The sequence below is a fragment of the Chiloscyllium plagiosum genome, unplaced genomic scaffold (assembly GCF_037043375.1).
Source record: "Chiloscyllium plagiosum isolate Xiang-an unplaced genomic scaffold, Cpla_swu_hap1 HiC_scaffold_9, whole genome shotgun sequence".
In the NCBI taxonomy this organism is placed as follows: Eukaryota; Metazoa; Chordata; class Chondrichthyes; order Orectolobiformes; family Hemiscylliidae; genus Chiloscyllium; species Chiloscyllium plagiosum.
The window spans coordinates 14105738-14125512 of record NW_028270147.1 but is presented as its reverse complement, the minus strand read 5'-3'; the positions used below and the strand labels follow the sequence as shown (position 1 = coordinate 14125512).

Genomic DNA, 19775 nt, shown 5'->3' with positions numbered 1-19775 from the left:
CAGCAGGTCTGGCAGCATCTGTGGAGAGAAAGCAAAGTTAATATTTCGAATCCAGTGACTCTTCAGGTCTGGTGAAGACTCACCAGACACGGAATGTTAACTCTGCTTTCCACTTTTCCAACAATGGCTGTTAGGCTGTTTGACCCATACTTACCCATTTTTTAGTTCCCTCGGTTTTGGAATAGGTGTGTCACATGAGCAGTTTTCTAACCCTCTACACTGTTAGCTACTCACAGCTAAATTCCAGTCTTTGATCTGTTTCTGTAGCTACTGTATTTATATGGTTGGTCTATTTTGTTCTGATCATTGACAATCCCCCCCCCCCAGGACATTGATAATGGAGGGATTCAATGATGGCAACACCTTTCAATGTGAAAAGATAATGATTAGATTCATTCTGCTTTGAGATGATCAATGCCTGGCATTTGTCTGGAATGAATGTGACCAAATGGGTTTTTGCAGCAATCAACAGTGGTCACATGGTCGACATCAGCCTGGCTATGAACTGCAATTATGTTTGGTCCAAATTTAGAATTCAGCATCGAGTCTGGGTTACCAGCCTATTATCATATTCCACAGCCTGTCCCACTGTGGATGCCAGTGCTGGAGCTGTACTGAAGCCGTTTGGCTAGGACATCGTTGAGTTCTGGAGTACCATTAATCCAGTGTTACAGCCATGCCTTTGGGAGTGGAGGTTCGAAATCCCATTCTAATGATCCAGGCGGCCACACCAGTGCGGTATTCAGGGAGTGTCACCCTGCAGAAGGAGTCACCTCACAGCTGAGGAGCTAGCTGCTGTCTGAAATAGAAAAGAGCAGTATTGGAAGGAGAGCAGGGAAGTTCTCCCTCATGTCATTCCAAAATTATTTATGTCTCAACCAAGAACTGATTTCGGACTTGCTGGTCATTATTTGTCAATGCTGTTGAGAGCTTGCTAGATGTAAATTGATGGGTGTGTTACTTACATTACAGCGGTGGTCACACTTCAGAAATACCTGACTAAAATAAAGCAATGAACTGCAGATGCTTAAAATTAAACAGAAATTGATGGAGAAACTCAGCAGGTCAGGCAGCATCTGTGGAGAGAATGTAAAGTTAATGCTTCAACTCCAATGACTCCTTCACTGAACTCTGCTTTCTTTCCTTAGATGTTGCAGACCTGATGTGTTTCTCCAACTGTTTCTGTTTTTGTTTCTAAAGTACTTAATTGACTGTGATCTCATAGAGTCGTAGAGATATACAGCAAGGAACAGACCCTTCGGTCTGATTCGTCCATACCGACCAGTATCCTAACCCAATCTAGTCCCATTTGCCAGCACTTGGTCCATATCCCTCTCACCCTTCCTAATCACCACTTCCTCTGGCAGCTCGTTCCATACACACACCACCCTCTGCGTGAATAAGTTTCCCCTTAGGTCCCTTTTACACCCCTCTCACCCTGAACCTATGTCCTCTAGTTCTGGACTCCTCGACCTCAGGGAAAAGACCTTGTCTGTTTATCCTATCCATGCCCTTCATGATTTTATGAACTTCTATAAGACCACCCCTCAGCCCCCAACACTCCAGGGAAAACAGAATATTCAGCCTCTCCCTATAGCTCAAATCCTCCAATCCTGGCAACATCGTTGCAAATCGTTTCTGAACCCTTTCAAACTTCACAATACCTTTCCGATAGGAAGGAGACCAGAATTGCACGCAATATTCCAAAAGTGGCCTAACCAACTTCCTGTACAGCTGTAACATGACCTCCCAGCTCCTGTACTCAATACTCTGACCAATAAAGGAAAGCATACCAAATGCCTTCCTCACTATCCTATCTACCTGTGACTCTACCTTCAAGGAAATATGAACCTACACTCCAAGGTCTGTTTGTTCAGCAACACTCCCCAGGACCTTACCATTAAATGTATAAGTCCTGCCCTGATTTGATTATATTAGATTCCCTACAGTGTGGAAACAGGCTGTTCGGCCCAACCAGTCCAAACCCACCCAGATCCATTTCCCTCTGGCTAATGCACCTAGCACTATAGGCAATTTAGCATGGCCAATTTACCTGACCTGCACATCTTTGGATTGTGGGAGGAAACCGGAGAATGTGCAAACTCCACACAGACAGTTGCCCGAGGCTGGAATCGAACCTGAGACCCTGGTGCTGTGAGGCAGCAGTGCTAATCACTGAACCACCGTGCTGCCCTTTTGCTTTTCCAAAATGCAGCACCTGGCATTTATATATATTAAACTCCATCTGCCACTCCTCAGCCCATTGGTGAAGACCATGAAGTGAATAGTGGTGTCCTGAGATTGTGAAAGGTGCTATAGAAATGTTACACTTTTTAAAAAAAACTGAGGAGATCATTCAGCCCATCATACCTGCAATAGCTCCTTTACACAACTGCCCAACTCTTTTCCACTCCCAGTACATCCTTTGCTTTCTGTTATTACTCATATATCCATTGAGCTATGCAGTCCACTCAACAAGTTATCAAATCACAGCTCTTGTAATGTTGACGAGATACAATTTATTTGATGTTATGCTTGAAGCGTTGCTTTACAGCTTTCCTCAAAATGTTACAAAATGGTGTGTTATTAATAAAAGCCATCTGCTGTTCTGTGTGATGGAGCTTGCATTATTTCAGGCAGGGCTGGTATCTCATGTAGATGGAGATTAGTCTTGACTGGCAGGAACTGCTCTCACTAGTTTTGTCTGTGTCTCCAGACATTGCCTCTGTTCTTTTGAGATTTCAGAGTTAGAAGGAGAGACAAGTAAAAAAGGCTGTGGCTGTTTTTACTGGAATTGAAGCTTCAGGTGGTGGGCAGGCCCGGAGAATTCTACAGACTAGGAGGAGAGATTCTGCCCATTCTCCCTGTGCTAGCTCTCTGGAATCTCATCTCATCCCATTCCCGAAACTCATTCCTCCTTTTACTTCCACCCATTTCATTCCTGACTGGGCTTTCGGAAATAAATTTGAAAAAAGAGTAAATATTACTGTACTAGACTATTTCCTAATTGTTCTGTGAATTGTCAAGGGAGGAGGCACAGACTGAGAATTACTGTCAGAAGAATAAAGAGTGAGTTCACTACAGTCACCTATTCAAGTCACAACTGTAATGTTATTGCCAAGGATAATGGATTTCTGAAGAATTTTAATGTTTGTGGGATTGTGTGGTGGTGGTAAATGGTTGGTGTACGGGGCGAACTGACACAGATGCAATGAATTAATGTTTCCTTTCTGCGGACTTCTCAGTCTCAGAGAGCTGTGGTCACTCAGTGATTAAGACTGGGACTGATAAATATTGAGTCGTGGAATTAGGGGATGCAGTATTTGGGTGATGGGCCTGCTGCAGGTCTTATTGAATGGAGGAGTGAGCTTGAATGATAGAGCAACCTATACCTTTTTCTAATCATCTGTACTGCAATTAAGGACCTCCAAAGTGGGGGTCATTTCAGCTCAATTGGCTGGAGAGGTGGTTTGTGATGTGGTGTGACATCAACAGCGTGGGTTCAATTCTCCAGCGCCAGCTGAGGTTACCATGAAGGACTCTCCTTCTCAACATTTCCCTTCGCCTGAGGCATGATGGCCCTCAGGTTAAACCACCACCGGTTGTTTCTCTTTCCTGAATGAGAGCGCTCCCCCAAGGTCTGGTAAGACTACAGCGACTCACACACCACGGGTCTTTGTGATGATAGTCATAATTCATGAGGTATTCGTTACATCTGATTTGGAGAAGCCAGTGTTGGACTGGGTGTACAAAGTTAAAAATCACACAACACCAGATTATAGTCCAACAGGCTTATATGGAAGCACTAGCTTTTAAAGCACTACTCCTTCATCAGATGGATCACAACTTTTAACTTTGTTACATCTACAATACTTTTTCAGAGATAGCACTACGTAAATCTAAGCCCTTCTTTTAATCTTGTACTCACACAGCGCAGAGTGGGGTGGGGAAGGAGGGTCAGTTAGCTCAGTTGATTGGATAGTCGATTTGCAATACAGAGTAATACGACAGTCGCTTCCTTCCAATGTGAGAGAATCCGCATGGCTCAAGATTGTGGCAACTTTACATTTACAGGCAGCCTAGGATTGGGGTTCCAGTAGTGTGATGGTAATATCCCTGCCTCTGAGCCAGGAATCCCAGGTTCAAGTCCTGTCTGCTCCAGAACTGTTTAATAACATCTCTGAACAGGTTGATTAGGAAACTATCTCGGATCAGAAGTTGAGTACATTGCACCTGTACCCTCTGGAGTTTAGAAGAATGAGAGGCAATCTCATTGAAACACACAGGAGCACAGTCTCAGAAGGAAAGGTTGAACATTAGAATAGAGATCAGGTAAAATTTCTTCACTCCAATGTATGCCAGAGGGTTACAGTTTCTCCAATAGCCCATGACCGAGTTAAAAAACAGTCAATATATTTAAGGTAGGGATAGACAAGTCTTTGATCTCTCAGGGAATTGAAAGATAAAGTGAATGAAGAAAGTGGAGTTGAGGTAAAAGATTATCCATGAGCATAACAAATAGTAGAGCACAGTTAATGGGATCTATGGTGTACCTCCATTCATATTTCTTATGGACTGTCTGTATGATTCCAGATAAGACCACTGGATTTACGTTACCATATGGCTGAGGAATAGTAATACTTTGAAAAGTTGACCAAGTGTGAGATACCAGGTACTTACTAAGAGACTAAGAGCTGCAAATGTCTTTTATATATATATAATATATATATATATATATATATTAAAGCTTATAATCAAACAGCAGAAAGTGATGACTGCAGATGCTGGAGTATAGAGTTGAAGAGTGTGGCGCTGGAAAAGCACAGCCAGTCAGGCAGCATCCAAGGAGCAGGCATAAGCCCTTCATCAGGAATCCAAGGAGCAGGAAAATTGATGTTTCAGGCATCAACCCTTCATCAGGAGGAACAGGATAATCGACATTTCAGGTATATGCCCTTCATCAAGAGGACCAGGAGAATCAATGTTTCGGGCATAAGCCTTTCATCAAAGAGCTTCCTGGTGGAGGGCTTATGCCTGAAACATCAACTCTCCTGCTCCTCGAATGATGCCTGAATGGCTGTATTTTTCCAGTGCCACACTCTCTGACTATATTCAAATATCCAATTAGAACTAACAAGAGGTAAATACCAATAACAGAAAACTGCGGTTAAACACCCCACATCATACATCAAATTGCAAATGTAGTCTAAACACCTCCCACAGAATTCTCAACAATCCCCATTGATGTTGGTGAGGTTCTTTCATGTCTGTCAGAAACTATCAACACTTGAGTCCAGTTTACTGTCAGTCAAGGCAGGGATATGTGTCTTGGCCCTCTGCACTGGCCATGCTGGTGTTGGACTATCAGGTCATCTGGAGGTCATTGCTTAATCAGGCAAAGCAGCATTACATGTAAAGGCCTGCAGTTCAGTGTGTTCAGCCCAGTCCCTTACTAATTATCCCCAGAGCTGACTAACTGCCTTTCATCCTACTCTGTGCAGCTTTTGGCTTTGAATCATGAGCTCTGATTCTTTCGTTGCAGGGGTTTGACTGTTGTGAAGATGGATGAACACAGAGTTGAAAGGACAGAAATACTGCATCAATCTAGGTTAATGAGATTAATTCAGCTCCCTCCCACGTACTCTGTTCTGTGGTCAAACGATTTCTTTGTTACATCCAAAATAATGAAAAATGGTAGAAGCAAGAATACCCCATCCAGCCCTGGGGCCCAGTCAGTTCGATTGTGGCTGATCTGTAGCTGAATTCAAATTTGCTCACTTTGGTTCTGTAACCTACGATACCTTCCCCCAACAAAAAGCCATATATCTTGTTACAACTGAGTTTGAAGAAATGCACTTTCATTCTCAAAACCCAATATTCCAGTCGTCAGAATATATAATATTTCATATTCCACTCATCACAACGTAAGTTTTAACATTTTATTCAGTTACTAATATGGCTAATTATGTATTTTGATCTATATTAGATTTAAATTCATCATCCGATCTTCTTCAATAAACAATAATAGGAAAAGAGGACTTAATTTGCAAAGATGCAAAGTATTTGGAAATATTAAAATATCAATATTGACCTTCCAAAACAACACCCAGACAAGATCATTCCATTTAATCTACCATCTGGCTCAGGAACATTAATGTTTTGAAAAGTTGACCAAGTGTGAGATACCAGGTACTTACTGAAAGACCAAGGGCCACAAGTGTCCTATACACAGGTCGTACTGCTATAACGCAGGTTTTGTTAATGCAAATTTACTATAACGCAATTGACGAATTGGAGACACAGTTTCTAAAGTGCGAACTTTTAAAACATATGTTGGTTGTCACACGATTACATCACCAACACTTTAAGCACCGTTTGTAAAGCGCGATTTTTCCATTATACGGGATTGCACAAGAATGCAACCATCACATTATACCCGTATACAAAATCTAAATTCCAGCATCCAATTCAAACTAAAAAAAAGATAAATAACAGAAAACCGTGGTGAGTCACTCCACAGAGCACATCTAATTGCAAATGTAGTCAAAACAGATCCTATGGATTTCTTAACAATCCGCACAGATGTTGACTTGGTTTGATTTTATTTATTATTGTCACATGTACCAAGGTACAGTGAAAAGTTTTGTTTTGCATCCAGTATAGGCAGTGTATTAGGGTAATAGAACAGAGCGAGGAATACAATGTTACAGCTGCAAAGAAGATGCACAGAGAGCAAGACCAACATTAAATTTAAAATTTGAGAGCTCCATTCAGAAATCTAATAACAGAGGGGAATAAAGTTGCTCTCGATTCTATCCGTACACATATACAAACCTTTATACCTTCTGCCCAACTGAAGAGGGTGGGAAAGAATGTGACCAAGGTGGGAGGGGTCTTTGATTTGTTGGTTGCTTTCCCGAGACAGTGGGAAGTATTGATGGAGTCAATAGATGGAAAGCTGGTTTGTGTGATGGACTCGGTTGTGTTCATAACTCTCTGTAGTTTCTTGCAGTCTTGAGCAGAGCAGTTGTCATATGTGATGCATCCAGATAGGATGCTTTCTATGATGCATCTGTAAAGATTGGTAAGAGTCCTTGTGGATATACTGAATTTCCTTAGCCTCCTGAGGAAGTAGAGATAAAAACAGAAATTGCTGGAAAAGCGCTGTGGGTCTGGCCGTGCCTGTGAAGAGAAGTCAGAGTTAATATTTCGGGTCTGGTGACCCTTCCTCAGAACTAAGCAGAGGCATTGTTGGGGCTTTCCTGATTGTCATGTTGACATGGGTGGACCAGGATAGGTTGTTGGTGACCATCGCTCCCTGGAACTTGACACTCACGACCATCTCCACTGCATCACCATTGATGCAGACAGGGGTGTGCCCTCCACCCCACTTCCTGAAGCCAAAGATCAGCTCCTTCATTGTGCTGACGTTGATGGAGAGATTGTTGTCTGCTCAGCACTCAATCTCTTCCCTGTATTCTGTCTCATCGTTGTTTGAGATCTGCCCTATAATGGTTGTGTCATCAGCAAACTTGTAAATGAAGCTGGGACGGAATTGAGCCACACAATCGAGAGTACAGGGAGTATAGTGGGGGTGGAGTAGGCAGCCTTGCGAGGTACTGGTGTTGACGGTTATGGTGGAGAAGGTGTTGTTGAGGTTCTTTCATGTTTGTCAGAAGCTGTCAACACTCGCTTACCACACAGAATCCAGGTTACTGTGACTCATACAGGGATGTGATCCCTACATCCCTGCCCCACATACGCACAAGCATTCACACACGTGCCAGTAATGAAGTAAGAAGTAAAGGTTTTCTGTGTGGACACAATTACCTCTTTATGCACTGTAGGGATTCTATGAATCTAAGAAGCCATTAACTGAACTGGTTACTTTTAAATACTCACTTAGTACAGGACCTGAACACACTGAGGGGAGAGACATTTGGCAAAACCTTTTGCCTTACATTTACCAGGATGAAGTCAAGAATGCCAATTTCAAAGAGTCACAACCATTTATCCCACTGAAAGAAAGAGTACTTCTTGGTTACTGAGCTGACTCCAACTAGCCAAGCTATTGCTATAGAGAAAGTGGTGGCTTCCTCACATCCGTGTAATCGATAAATGTCCCAAGATTTAATTTTTTTTTCATAGTTAACAGACAAACTTGACTATGTGCATTAGCAACCAATTTAACAAAAAATGAGCTCATATTATGGTCATTCGTCATGTTCTTCAGCTTGGACCTAGATGTTTCTCACGTCTAATGATGCATGAGGTAGGCCAAGGACAGGTCAGGGTGGGGGTGGGGGTGATTACAAGGTGTTGTGGGCTAGATGACTCAGTGACTGGATGGCTGGTGTTGATCAGACTGGCTCCAATAACGTAGGGTTCAATTTCCCCCATGAGACCATAAGATACAGGAGCAGAATTAGTACATGCAGCACATTGAGTTTGCTTCAACATTCTATCATGGCTGATTTACTTCTCAGCCCCAACTCTACTGTCTTCTTGTGTAACCCTTGATTCCTTTACTAATCAAGAACCTATCTTTTTCTTTCTTAAATACGCTCAATGACCTGGCTCTCATGGCTTTCTGTGGCAGTGAGTCCCACAGATTCACCACTCTCTGGCTGAAGAAACGCTTCCTCATCTCAGTTCTAAAGAGTCATCCCTTCACTCTGAGACTGTGCCCTCGGGTTCTAGTATCTCTTACTAATGGCAACATCTTTTCCGTGTCCACTCAATCCAGGCTACTCAGTTCTCTGATGCTGTTGGGGTAGAATTGGGAAATAACTCCTTGCCTTACACAAGGTGAAGGACACTATGCACCAGGTCCGAAAACTCAAGAAGAATATAGCAAGAGAGGAGAATGCTAGGCCATTAAACCCCTCAAGCCTGCACAGTCACTCTAGGTCATGGCTAATCATCTACCTCAACACCAAATTCCTGACACTATCTCCACATCTCAAGAGACCATAACCATGACCTTAATTTAAATACATGGCCGCCGCACCTCCCCTTTTACTTCCCTCCAGGACCCCAAAGAATCATTCCATGTCTAGCAGAGATTCACCTGCATTTCCTCTAACTTGATTTACTTCATCCGTTGCTCCCGATGTGATCTCCTGTACATCTGAGAGACCGAGCGCAAACTTGAGGAACGGTCTAGGGAACATCTATGGTCCGTTCACTCCAAACAACCCCACCTTCTGGTTGCCAGCCATTTTAACTATCCCTCCCAGCCCCCAACGACATATCCATCCTGGGCCTCCTCCACCGTCAAAATAATGCCACATGCAAACTGGACGAAGAACACCTCATCTTCCACCTCGGGAACTTACATCCATATGGCCTTAGCATAGAATTCACCAGTTTCCAAATCTCCAACTCCCCCTTCTACACCAGGTCCAGCCTTTGCTCTCTGTCCCACCCCTTGACCTGACCTAACCTGTCCATCTTCCTTCTCATCTAATCGCTCCATCCTTCTGACTGACCAATCACAATCACCACATCCCTGCATCCACCTATCACCATCCCACCGACCTATCCCCCAAGCCCCACTTCCCACCCTCTATTTATTGCTCAGCCCCCTTCCCCCTCCCCAGTCCTGATGAAGGGTTCTACTTGAAATGTGTATTCTCCTACTCCTCTGATGGTGCTTGACCTGCTGTGCTTTCTCCAGCTCCACATATTGCCAACTCTGACTCTACATATTACCAACTTTGCAGTCCTCACTATTGCCAGTGCTAATTTATTTATCTGTCACAAGGCCAGTGCTTATTTTGTTTGTGCTTACATAGTAATTGTTATAGTTTAACAACAGGCATTTAAAGTTGACACACCATCACTTCCTAACAACAGTAATGTTTAAATCCCATAATCAGAAGAAGTAAATTGAAATGGAAAATGTATGTTGTAATTTGTAGCAAGAACTTTTCAGTATTAATCAATGGATAATATTCACAAAGGAAAAATCTAATACATTATCCCAGAGAAAATTCTTTACTTCCATTGAAATTTATCAGGAAATTCTGGGGAGACCAGCATTATTCTTCATAGAACAGAAAAGGCTAAGGGCAGATTTAATGAGGTGTTCAAAATTATGAGAATTTTTGATAAATAGGAAGGAACTGTTTCCACTAGTAGGGGGGGTCAGTTACCAGAGGACACAGATAAGATAATTGGCAAAAATAAAAAGCAAAAGACAAAATGTGGTGATAAACAGTCTGAATCAGAGGTAGAGGAGGACTCAATGATAACTTTGAGAAGGGATTTGGATATGTGTGTGATGGAATATATATATATATATTTATATTTGAAAAAAGAAAAATTGCAGATGTCGGAGGAAACACAGTGAAGTGAAACTCATCAAAATGCCTCTTCAAAAAGGAGAGCCAACATAAAGACTCAATTATGAATCTCCCCTTTAAGGCCCCTGAATTAAAGAGGAGAAACCTAACTGCACAATATAAGAATATAAAGAACTAGGAGCAGGAGGAGGCCATCTGGTCCCTCGGGCCTGCTCCGCCATTCGATAAGATCATGGCTGATCTTTTAGTGGACTCAGCTCCACTTACCCGCCCACTCACCATAACCTTTAATTATTTTACTGTCCAAATATTTGTCAATCTTTGCCTTAAAAACATTCAATGACGAAATCTCAACTGCTTCCCTGGGCTGGGAATTCCACAGATTCATAACTCTTCGAGTGAAGAGGTTCCTCCTCAACTCAGTGCTACATCTGCTCTGCCTTATTTTGAGGTTATACCCCTTAGTTCTACTTTCATGCCCCAGTGGAAGCAACCTCCCTGCTTCTATCTTATCCATTCCCTTCATAGTTTATATGTTTCTACAAGATCCCCCCTCTTTTTCTAAATTCCAATGGGTATAGTCCCACTCTAGTCAACTCTCTCAACTCTGCAATCAACCTAGTGAACCCCCTCTGCACCCCCTCTAGTGCCAGTACATCCTTTCTCAAGTAAGGAGACCCAAACTGCACACACTACTCCAGGTGTGGCCTTACCAGCAGCCTATACAGCTGCAACATAACTTCCCTGTTTTTAAATTCAATCCCTTTAGCAATGAAGGACAAAATTCCATTTGCCTTCTAAATTACCTGTTGTACCTGCAAACCAACTTTCCATGATTCATGCATAAGGACACTCAAGTCCCTCTGCATAGCAGTATGCTGCAATTTTCACCATTTAAATAACAGTCCATTTTGCTGCTATTCCAACTAAGATGCATGACCTCGCATTTACCTCACAAGTATCTTCCCGAAACTAACCTTCCTGTGCTGTCTGATTCTCTCACTTTGGGTTATAGGGTCCCTAATGGGGTCATTGATTGACTTATTGTCACGTGTACTGAAGTACAGTGAAAAGCTTTGTTTACGAGCAGTACAAGCAGATCATAGTAAGCAAGGATGTACAGAACAAAAGATTTATACTGAGGCATACAGGTAACATTGCACAGGGTGAATAAGAGAGATCAACATTAGCAAGATCACCATTATTTGAGGCTAGAAAGTCCATTCAATATTCTAACAACAACTGAGAAGAAACTGTTCCTGAACCTGCTAGTGCCTGATGGAAGAGGTTGTAGGAGATCATTACCGGGGTGCAAAGGGTCTTTGATTATGTTGGCAGCCTTTCCGTGGCAGCGAGTTGCATAAATGGAGTCCATGGAAGGTTGGCTCCCGTGATGACTTGGGCTGTGTACCCCACTCTCTGGAGTTTCCTACAATCCTGGGCAGAGAGAGGGAGGCAGAATGGAAGTGAGTGATCATCTGGCATTCCCACACCCACCCCAAGATGGCAAATCAAATGTCAGATGACCAATCAGCAGCCGCCTGTTGGGAGAGGTGGCTAGTTACCAATGTCTTGGCAGAGAGGACTCAGCACCCAATCCAAATGGGGGAGGCATCATGGTAATTCCAGAAGACTATTAGTCCATAAGCACAGGCCATCATTCCAGGCAGATAGGTTCGAATCTCATCATGACACACGGTGAAATTTGAATTCAAGAGAGAAAAAAGTCTGGAGTGTAAAGAAACTAGTTTATTGGCATTTGTGACACCATTGGAACTTGTTTTGGAAATCTGATACACTAAAGAAAGGTCATCTGTTGTCCTTATCTAGACTGGCCTACACGTGATTCCAGATCCACAGCAGTGTAGCTGACAGTAAACTGCACTCTGGGCAATTAGGGATGTGGAATCAATAGCCAACGATGATTACATCCCATGAACAAATGAAGAGAAAGTCATGTGTCAAGGACAGAATGAGAGATCAGGCTACTAACCTGGGTTCTGTTGCACCCGCCTATTTTAACACAGGACATAGAAGTTAGAAAGATACAGCACAGAACAGGCCCTTTGTCCCACAACGTTGTGCCGAGGATTAATCCTAATGTAAAATAAAATAACTTAACCTACACACCCCTTAACTCACTGCTATCCATGTGCACATCCAGCAGTCGCTTAAATGTCCTCAATGATTCTGCTTCCACCACCTCAACTGGCAACGCATTCCATGCATTCACAACTCTCTGTATAAAGAACCTACCTCTGACGTTTCCTCTATACCTTTCTCCTAAAATCTTAAAACTATGACCCCTCCTGCCAGTCAGTCCTGCTCTGGGGAAACACCTCAGCTTCCTCACTCCATCTATACCTGTTCTCCCATTCTGTAAAATACTGTAAGAAATCTGCAACTAACAAGGGCTATCACTTTTAGCAGCAGCCTCCACAGTACCACACACAGTCATGGTCTTATTAACAATCCCTTCAACCTGCCCTTGTGGTGAATTCACTTAGCTGGCAGGAATCACTTCAAATTATTTTCCCGAGTGACAGAAGGGTCGCCCATTTACAACCAAGGTGGAGAGGAATTTATTCTCCCAGAGGGTAGCGAATCTGTGAAATTCGTTACTGCAGAGTTTGGGTCATTCAGTATCTTCAAAGTTGAGTTAGGTTTTTAATAAGTCAGGGAATCAAGGATTTTGGGGAAAAGGCAGGAAAGTCAGGATGAGGATGATGAGATCAGCCATGATCTCATTGGTGAATAGCACAGCAGACCCAGTGGGCTGATTGGCTTCTACTCCGATGTCTTATGGACAACAGATGAATCAATTAGGACAAAGAAGAAGAACAAAGAACAACAAAGCGCAGAAACAGGCCCCTATTCCCTCCAAGCCTGACATATTGTGCCATGTAACTTTGAAGACAATTGTGCTTACGACAAGATCAACAGTTACTTCATTGCTCTTTTCCTAAATGGGGTGGGGGCTTCTGATTTTAGATCCCCCTTGTCTTTCACATTATCAAAGACAGTCACAATGACTTGGGATTGCTGGTCCAACATCATCACGCCCATAATTCACATTTAGGAACAGAAGTGGGGAGCAGGTATCATCACACCTTAGGTGTTCAGCTGCAAGATCCAGTCTATTGTGTTTTAGACCAGACTAAATGCTCTCAAATATATTAGAAAGCTAGTCTGGACCCTCATTCTTTCTTATTTTAAAGGCAAGTACAAGGCATTGCATTCCAGAAGCAATTCGATTTGTTAGACTACCAATTTTGAAGGAAATTACGCTTTATTCACACTCTATAGTTAAAATACAGCAAAAGAAAGAAATAGAGTAACTTAAGTATATTGGAAAACTTAACAGAATAATAGATTATTTAACGATTAAACATTGACTGTGCCAATACAGTAACATCCTCTAAGTACAACCTTGGTGAAGGCAAATTCAGTAAAACAGATTGTCTCACAGGCAATTCTTTAGTTCAGGAGGTAAAAGCATTAAGAGAAAACTTGGAGATAGAGTAGCAGAGATAGATGTTCTGCAGCTTCCAAGCCAAGCTTTAACATCCCAGCAATATCTGCTCCTGGAAAACTAAAACTAAAAATCCTGATTCTGTGGGAGCTTGACCCCACCCATTGATGGCTGCTTCTATAGTTCTGAAATTTTTAAAACACCCTAAGGCCTCATAAGCTGTTTATTTTACTGGATTCAAATAGACAGCTCAGTACCTCTCTCTTAAAACCTCCCTTCAAAAAAATACCAGGTCAAAAATCTACTCTTCAAGCCATAGTAGTCTTACAAAGTGCTCTGTGTATCGATGTTGAATGGATCAGTGTGGAGCTTCCAACAGTTGGAGGTTAATGTCCAGGACCTGGCTCCAAATGACCTGGGGAGAGAGAAAAAGGATGTGTGATGTATCAGCAAAGCTTTCAATAATCAGTTTTATTGGAGATGAAGAAACCTCAGGCTGTCTGACCGATGATCAGATGCCAGCCTCTTGAGCAACAGAGAGCTAGCTTACCTTTCTGTGAAAAGGCAGTACATTGTAAAGATGGATGGTGGGAGTGTGAGAAACATAGAAACCAGAACATAGAACATTACAATGCAGTACAGGCCCTTCAGCCCTAGATGTTGCACCTACCTGTGGAACCAATCTGAAGCCTATCCTACACTATTCCCTTTTCATCCATATGTTTATCCAATGACCATTTAAATGCCCTTAAAGTTGGTAAGACTACAACTGTTTCAGGCAGGGCATTTCATGTCCCTAATACTCTCTGAGTAAAGAAACTACCTCTGACATCTGTCCTATATCTATCACCCTTCAATTTAAAGTTATGTCCCCTCATGCTAGCCATCACCATCTGAGGGAAATGGCTCTCACTGTCCACCCTATCTAACCCTCTTATATGTCTCAATTAAATCTTCTCTCTAATGAAAACAGCCTCAAGTCCCTCAGCCTTTCCTCATAAGACCTTCCTTCCATATCAGGCAACATCCTAGTAAGTCACCTCTGAACCCTTTCCAAAGCTTCCACATCATTCCTATAATGCAGTGACCAGAATTGCACGCAATACTCCAAGGGTGGCCGCACCAGAGTTTTGTACAGCTGCAGTATGATCTCATGGCTCCAAAACTCAATCCCTCTACCAATAAGAGCAAACACACCATATGCCTTCTTAACAACCCTATCAACCTGGGTGGCAACTTTCAGGGATCTATGTACCTGGACACCGAGATCTCTGTGCTCATCTATACTACCAAGAATCTTAACTTTAGCCCAGTACTCTTTATTCCTGTTGCTCCTTCCAAAGTGAATCACCTCCCATTTTTCCACATTAAACTCCATTTGCCACCTCTCAGCCCAGCTCTGCAGCTTAACCATCTCCCTCTGTAACCTGCAACATCCTTCAACACTATCCAGAACTCCACCAACCTTAGTGTCATCTGCAAATTAACTAACCCATCCTTCTACACCCTCACCGGTCATTTATAAAAATGACAAACAGCTGTGGACCTAAAACAGATCATTGCAGTACACCACTAGTAAATGATCTCCAGAATGAACATTTCCCATCACACATCACCCTCTGCCTTCTTTTAGCTAGCCAATTTCTGATCAAAACCACTAAATCACTCTCAATCCCATGCCTCAGTAATTTGTGCAATAGCCTACCATAGGGAACCTTATCAAACGCCTTACTGAAATCCAGCCTTCACATAAACCAAATCATCCGCCAACATTTCCGCCACCTCCAAAAAGACCCCACCGCCAGAGATATATTTCCCTCCCCACCCCTTCCGCCTTCCGCAAAGACCGTTCCCTCCGTGACTACCTGGTCAGGTCCACGACCCCCTACAACCCACCCTCCCATCCGGGCACCTTCCCCTGCCACCGCAGGAACTGCAAAACCTGCACCCACACCTCCTCCCTCACCTCCATCCAAGGCCCTAAAGGAGCCTTCCACATCCATCAAAGTTTTATCTGCACATCCACTAATATCATTTATTGTATCCGTTGCTCCCAATGCGGTTTCCTCTACATTGGGGAGACTGGACGCCTCCTAGCAGAGCGCTTTAGGGAACATCTCTGGGACACCCGCACCAATCAACCACACCGTCCTGTGGCCCAACATTTCAACTCCCCCTCCCACTCTGCCAAGGACATGGAGGTCCTGGGCCTCCTTCACCGCCGCTCCCTCACCACCAGATGCCTGGAGAAAGAACGCCTCATCTTCCTCCTCGGAAAACTTCAACCCCAGGGCATCAATGTGGACTTCAACAGTTTCTTCATTTCCCCTTCCCCCACCTCACCCCAGTTACAAACTTCCAGCTCAGCACTGTCCCCATGACTTGTCCTACCTGCCTATCTTCTTTTCCACCTATCCACTCGACCCTCCCCCCCGCCCCCCCAACCTATCACCTTCATCCCCTCCCCCACTCACCCACTGTACTCTATGCTACTTTCTCCCCACCCCCACCCTCCTCTAGCTTATCTCTCCACGCTTCAGGCTGTCTGTCTGTATTCCTGATGAAGGACTTTTGCCCGAAACGTCGATTTTACTGCTCCTCGGATGCTGCCTGAACTGCCGTGTTCTTCCAGCACCACTAATCCAGAACCTGAAATCCATATACACCACATCAACCACTTTACCCTCATCCACCTGTTTGGTCACCATCTCAAATAACTCAATAAGGTTTGTGAGGAACATTGACTATTCCTAATCAACTTATTCCTTTCTAGATGATGATAAATCCTATCTCTTATAACCTTTTCCAACACTTTACCCACAACCGAAGTAAGGCTCACTGGTCAATAACTACCAGGGTTGTTGCTTCTTGAGCAAAGGAACAACATTTGCTATCCTCCAGTCTTCTGGTACTATTCTTGTAGACAGTGATGACATAAAGATCAAAGCCAAAAGCTCAGCAATCTCTTCCCTGGTTTCCCAGGGAATCCTAGGATAAATCCCATCCAGCCCAGGGGACTTATCTATTTTCACACTTGCCAGAATTGCTAACAACTCCTCCTTGTGAACCTCTATCCTGTCTAGTCTAGTAGCCTGTATCTCAGTATTCTCCTTGACAGCACTGTTTTTTTCGGTGTGAATACTGACAAAAAAATTTATTTAGCACTTCTCCTATCTCCTCGGACTCCAGCCAGGAGCAGGACCAGGCCATGTGGTCCTTCAAGCCTGTTCCACCATTAGTATGATCATGACTGATCATCAAACTCAGGGCCCTGTTGCCAATTGCTCCCATTGCCTTCGATCTCTTTAGCCCAAAGTACTTTATCTAACTCCTTCTTGAAAACCTTCAATTACGGGGTTTCAAACATGTTGTGTGCCAGAGAATTCCACATATTCGCCACTCTCTGGGTGAAGAAATCTCTCCTCAGGTTTGGAAGCAAGAGGCTACATGATTTTATTATTTATTTACAGCATAGTCAGCATCCCTGGTTAGGCCAGCAGTTATTACTCATCTTTAACCTTAAATCAATCATATTGCTGTGGATCTGGACTAACATGTAGGCGAGGTCAGGTAAAGACAGCAGATTTCCTTCCCTGAAGTGCATGAAGAACGAGGTGGGTTTTCTGACAATTGTTTCATGGTTATCATCATTTAATTGCTGAGTTCGCATCTGCCATTGTGAAATCTGAATAAGGTCCTCAGGACATGACCTGAGCTTTATGAAATAATAATCTGGCAATAACACCATTCTCCCTGTGTTAACTTTGTTTAAATTCATTCACAGGATATGGGTGTGGGTGGCTAGACCAACATTTATTGCCCATCCCTAATGGCCCAGAGGAAAGTTAAGAGTCAGCCACATTCATGATTCCAGTTTTGCTTTTGATTCTGCAATTTAAGTTACTGTGATGGGTTTCAAACCTGGGTCCCTAGATTAGCAGGTGAGTGGTTATATCACTAGGCCTTTGCCTCCAACTGGTTTGTTTGTGCCCTACAGGAAAGGGAACATACTTTCCCTGGCCACCATGTGATAATACCATAATACCAATACCACCTCCCCTTGAGGGACATGTCCCACATGGAGTCAGGCAACACGTGTGGTTTGTTTTTTAGGGTTGTTATTTGCGAGCGATGAATGGAAATCTCTGACCTGTTGGCAATCTCCATGTCCCGCAGCCTCTCCGCCTGCACTGCGACCTGTGCAGCATCGTATCGAGCTCCGGCCAGATGCTGGGCCAGCGAGCTGGGCCGCTGATCGACCGGTCGGCCTGCGTGTGGCGCATGAACAACGCACCCACGGCCGGGTTCGAGACGGATGTAGGCACCCGGACCACCATCAGGGTGGTGTCTCACACCAGCGTGCCCCTCCTCACCCAGAGGCAGCAGCATTACTTCGGAGAGGCCAACGGGACGATCTACGTGATCTGGGGGCCCTATCGGAACATGCGACAGGACGGGAAGGGGAGCACCTACAACGCACTGCGGCAGATAGCAAGGAGCTACCCCCATGCCAAGATCTACCTGACCACCGAGGAGCGGATGAACTACTGTGACAAGGTCTTCCAGCAGGAAACAGGAAAGGACAGGTTGGTTTCTCTTCTTCTGCTTTTCTCTGTGTGCCAGGTAACTAGGGCGCTGCAGAGCTCTCCCATAAAACACTCAGTGCAGTTGATACATTCCCAGCAGAGAAACAGACTCAGCAGCTTCAGCCCAACATGAGCAATGGGAAGGAAGATCTCCATTCTCAACATGAGAATCCAGGGAGATAGGTAATTTGCCCTACCCATGGCCCTCATGACTTTATAAACCTCGATAAGGTCACCCCTCAGCCTCCGACGCTCCAGCCCCAACCTATTCAACCTCTCCCTACAGCTCAAATCCTCCAACACTGAAACCACTTTGCTGTAGGCCTGAAGTGACATGTAAGCCAGAACAGGCGAGGGTAGCAGATATCTTCCCCTAAAAGGCATTCATAAACCAGAGAGCTTTCCACAGCAATGTTTGATAATTTCATGGACGCCAATAACAAGATTAACTTTTAATTCTAGACTCTATTAATTGAATTTTTAAATTCCACCAAGTGGGATTTGAATTGGTGTTTGCAGATCAGGGAACTGAGCTTTCTAAACAACAACCTGCTGGCAGTGACATAATGGTATTGTGACTGGACTGGTCATAGAGTCATAGAGATGTACAGCATGGAAACAGACCCTTCGGTCCAACCTGTCCATGCCGACCAGATATCCCAACCCAATCTAATCCCACCTACCAGCACCTGGCCCATATCCCTCCAAACCCTTCCTATTCATATACCCATCCAAATGCCTCTTAAATGTTGCAATTATATCAGCCTCCACCACTTCCTCTGGCAGCTCATTCCATACATGTACAACTCCTCTGCGTGAAAATGTTGCCCCTTAAGTCTCTTTTATATCTTTCCCCTCTCACCCTAAACCTATGCCCTCTAGTTCTGGACTCCCCGACCCCAGGGAAAAGACTTTGTCTATTTATCCTATCGATGCCCCTCATAATTTTGTAAACCTCTATAAGGTCACCCCTCAGCCTCCGACGCTCCAGGGAAAACAGCCCCAGCCTGTTCAGCCTCTCCCTGTAGCTCAAATCCTCCAACCCTGGCAACATCCTTATAAGTCTTTTCTGAACCCTTTCAAGCTTCACAACATCTTTCCGATAGGAAGGAGACCAGAATTGCACGCAATATTCCAACAGTGGCCTAACCAATGTCCTGTACAGCCGCAACATGACCTCCCAACTCCTGTACTCAATACTCTGACCAAGAAAGGAAAGCATACCAAACGCCTTCTTCACTATCCTATCTACCTGTGACTCCACTTTCAAGGAGCTATGAACCTGCACTCTAAGGTCTCTTGTTCAGCAACACTCCCTAGGACCTTATAAGTGTATAAGTCCTGTTAAGATTTGCTTTCCCAAAATGCAGCACCTCGCATTTATCTAAATTAAACTCCATCTGCCACTTC

General features: G+C 43.8%; 1 protein-coding gene across 4 annotated transcripts in view; it reads left to right on the top strand.

Annotated features, from left to right (window-relative positions):
- The window catches only part of st6galnac3 (ST6 (alpha-N-acetyl-neuraminyl-2,3-beta-galactosyl-1,3)-N-acetylgalactosaminide alpha-2,6-sialyltransferase 3), a 278305-nt gene that overhangs the window by 140102 nt on the left and 118428 nt on the right, over positions 1-19775 (top strand). For all 4 annotated transcript variants that reach the window (XM_087990259.1, XM_043698678.2, XM_087990260.1 and 1 more), the window contains one exon: positions 17956-18365. In XM_087990259.1, the coding sequence (XP_087846385.1) occupies positions 17956-18365 (410 nt within the window). The remainder of the gene's footprint in view (positions 1-17955; positions 18366-19775) is intronic.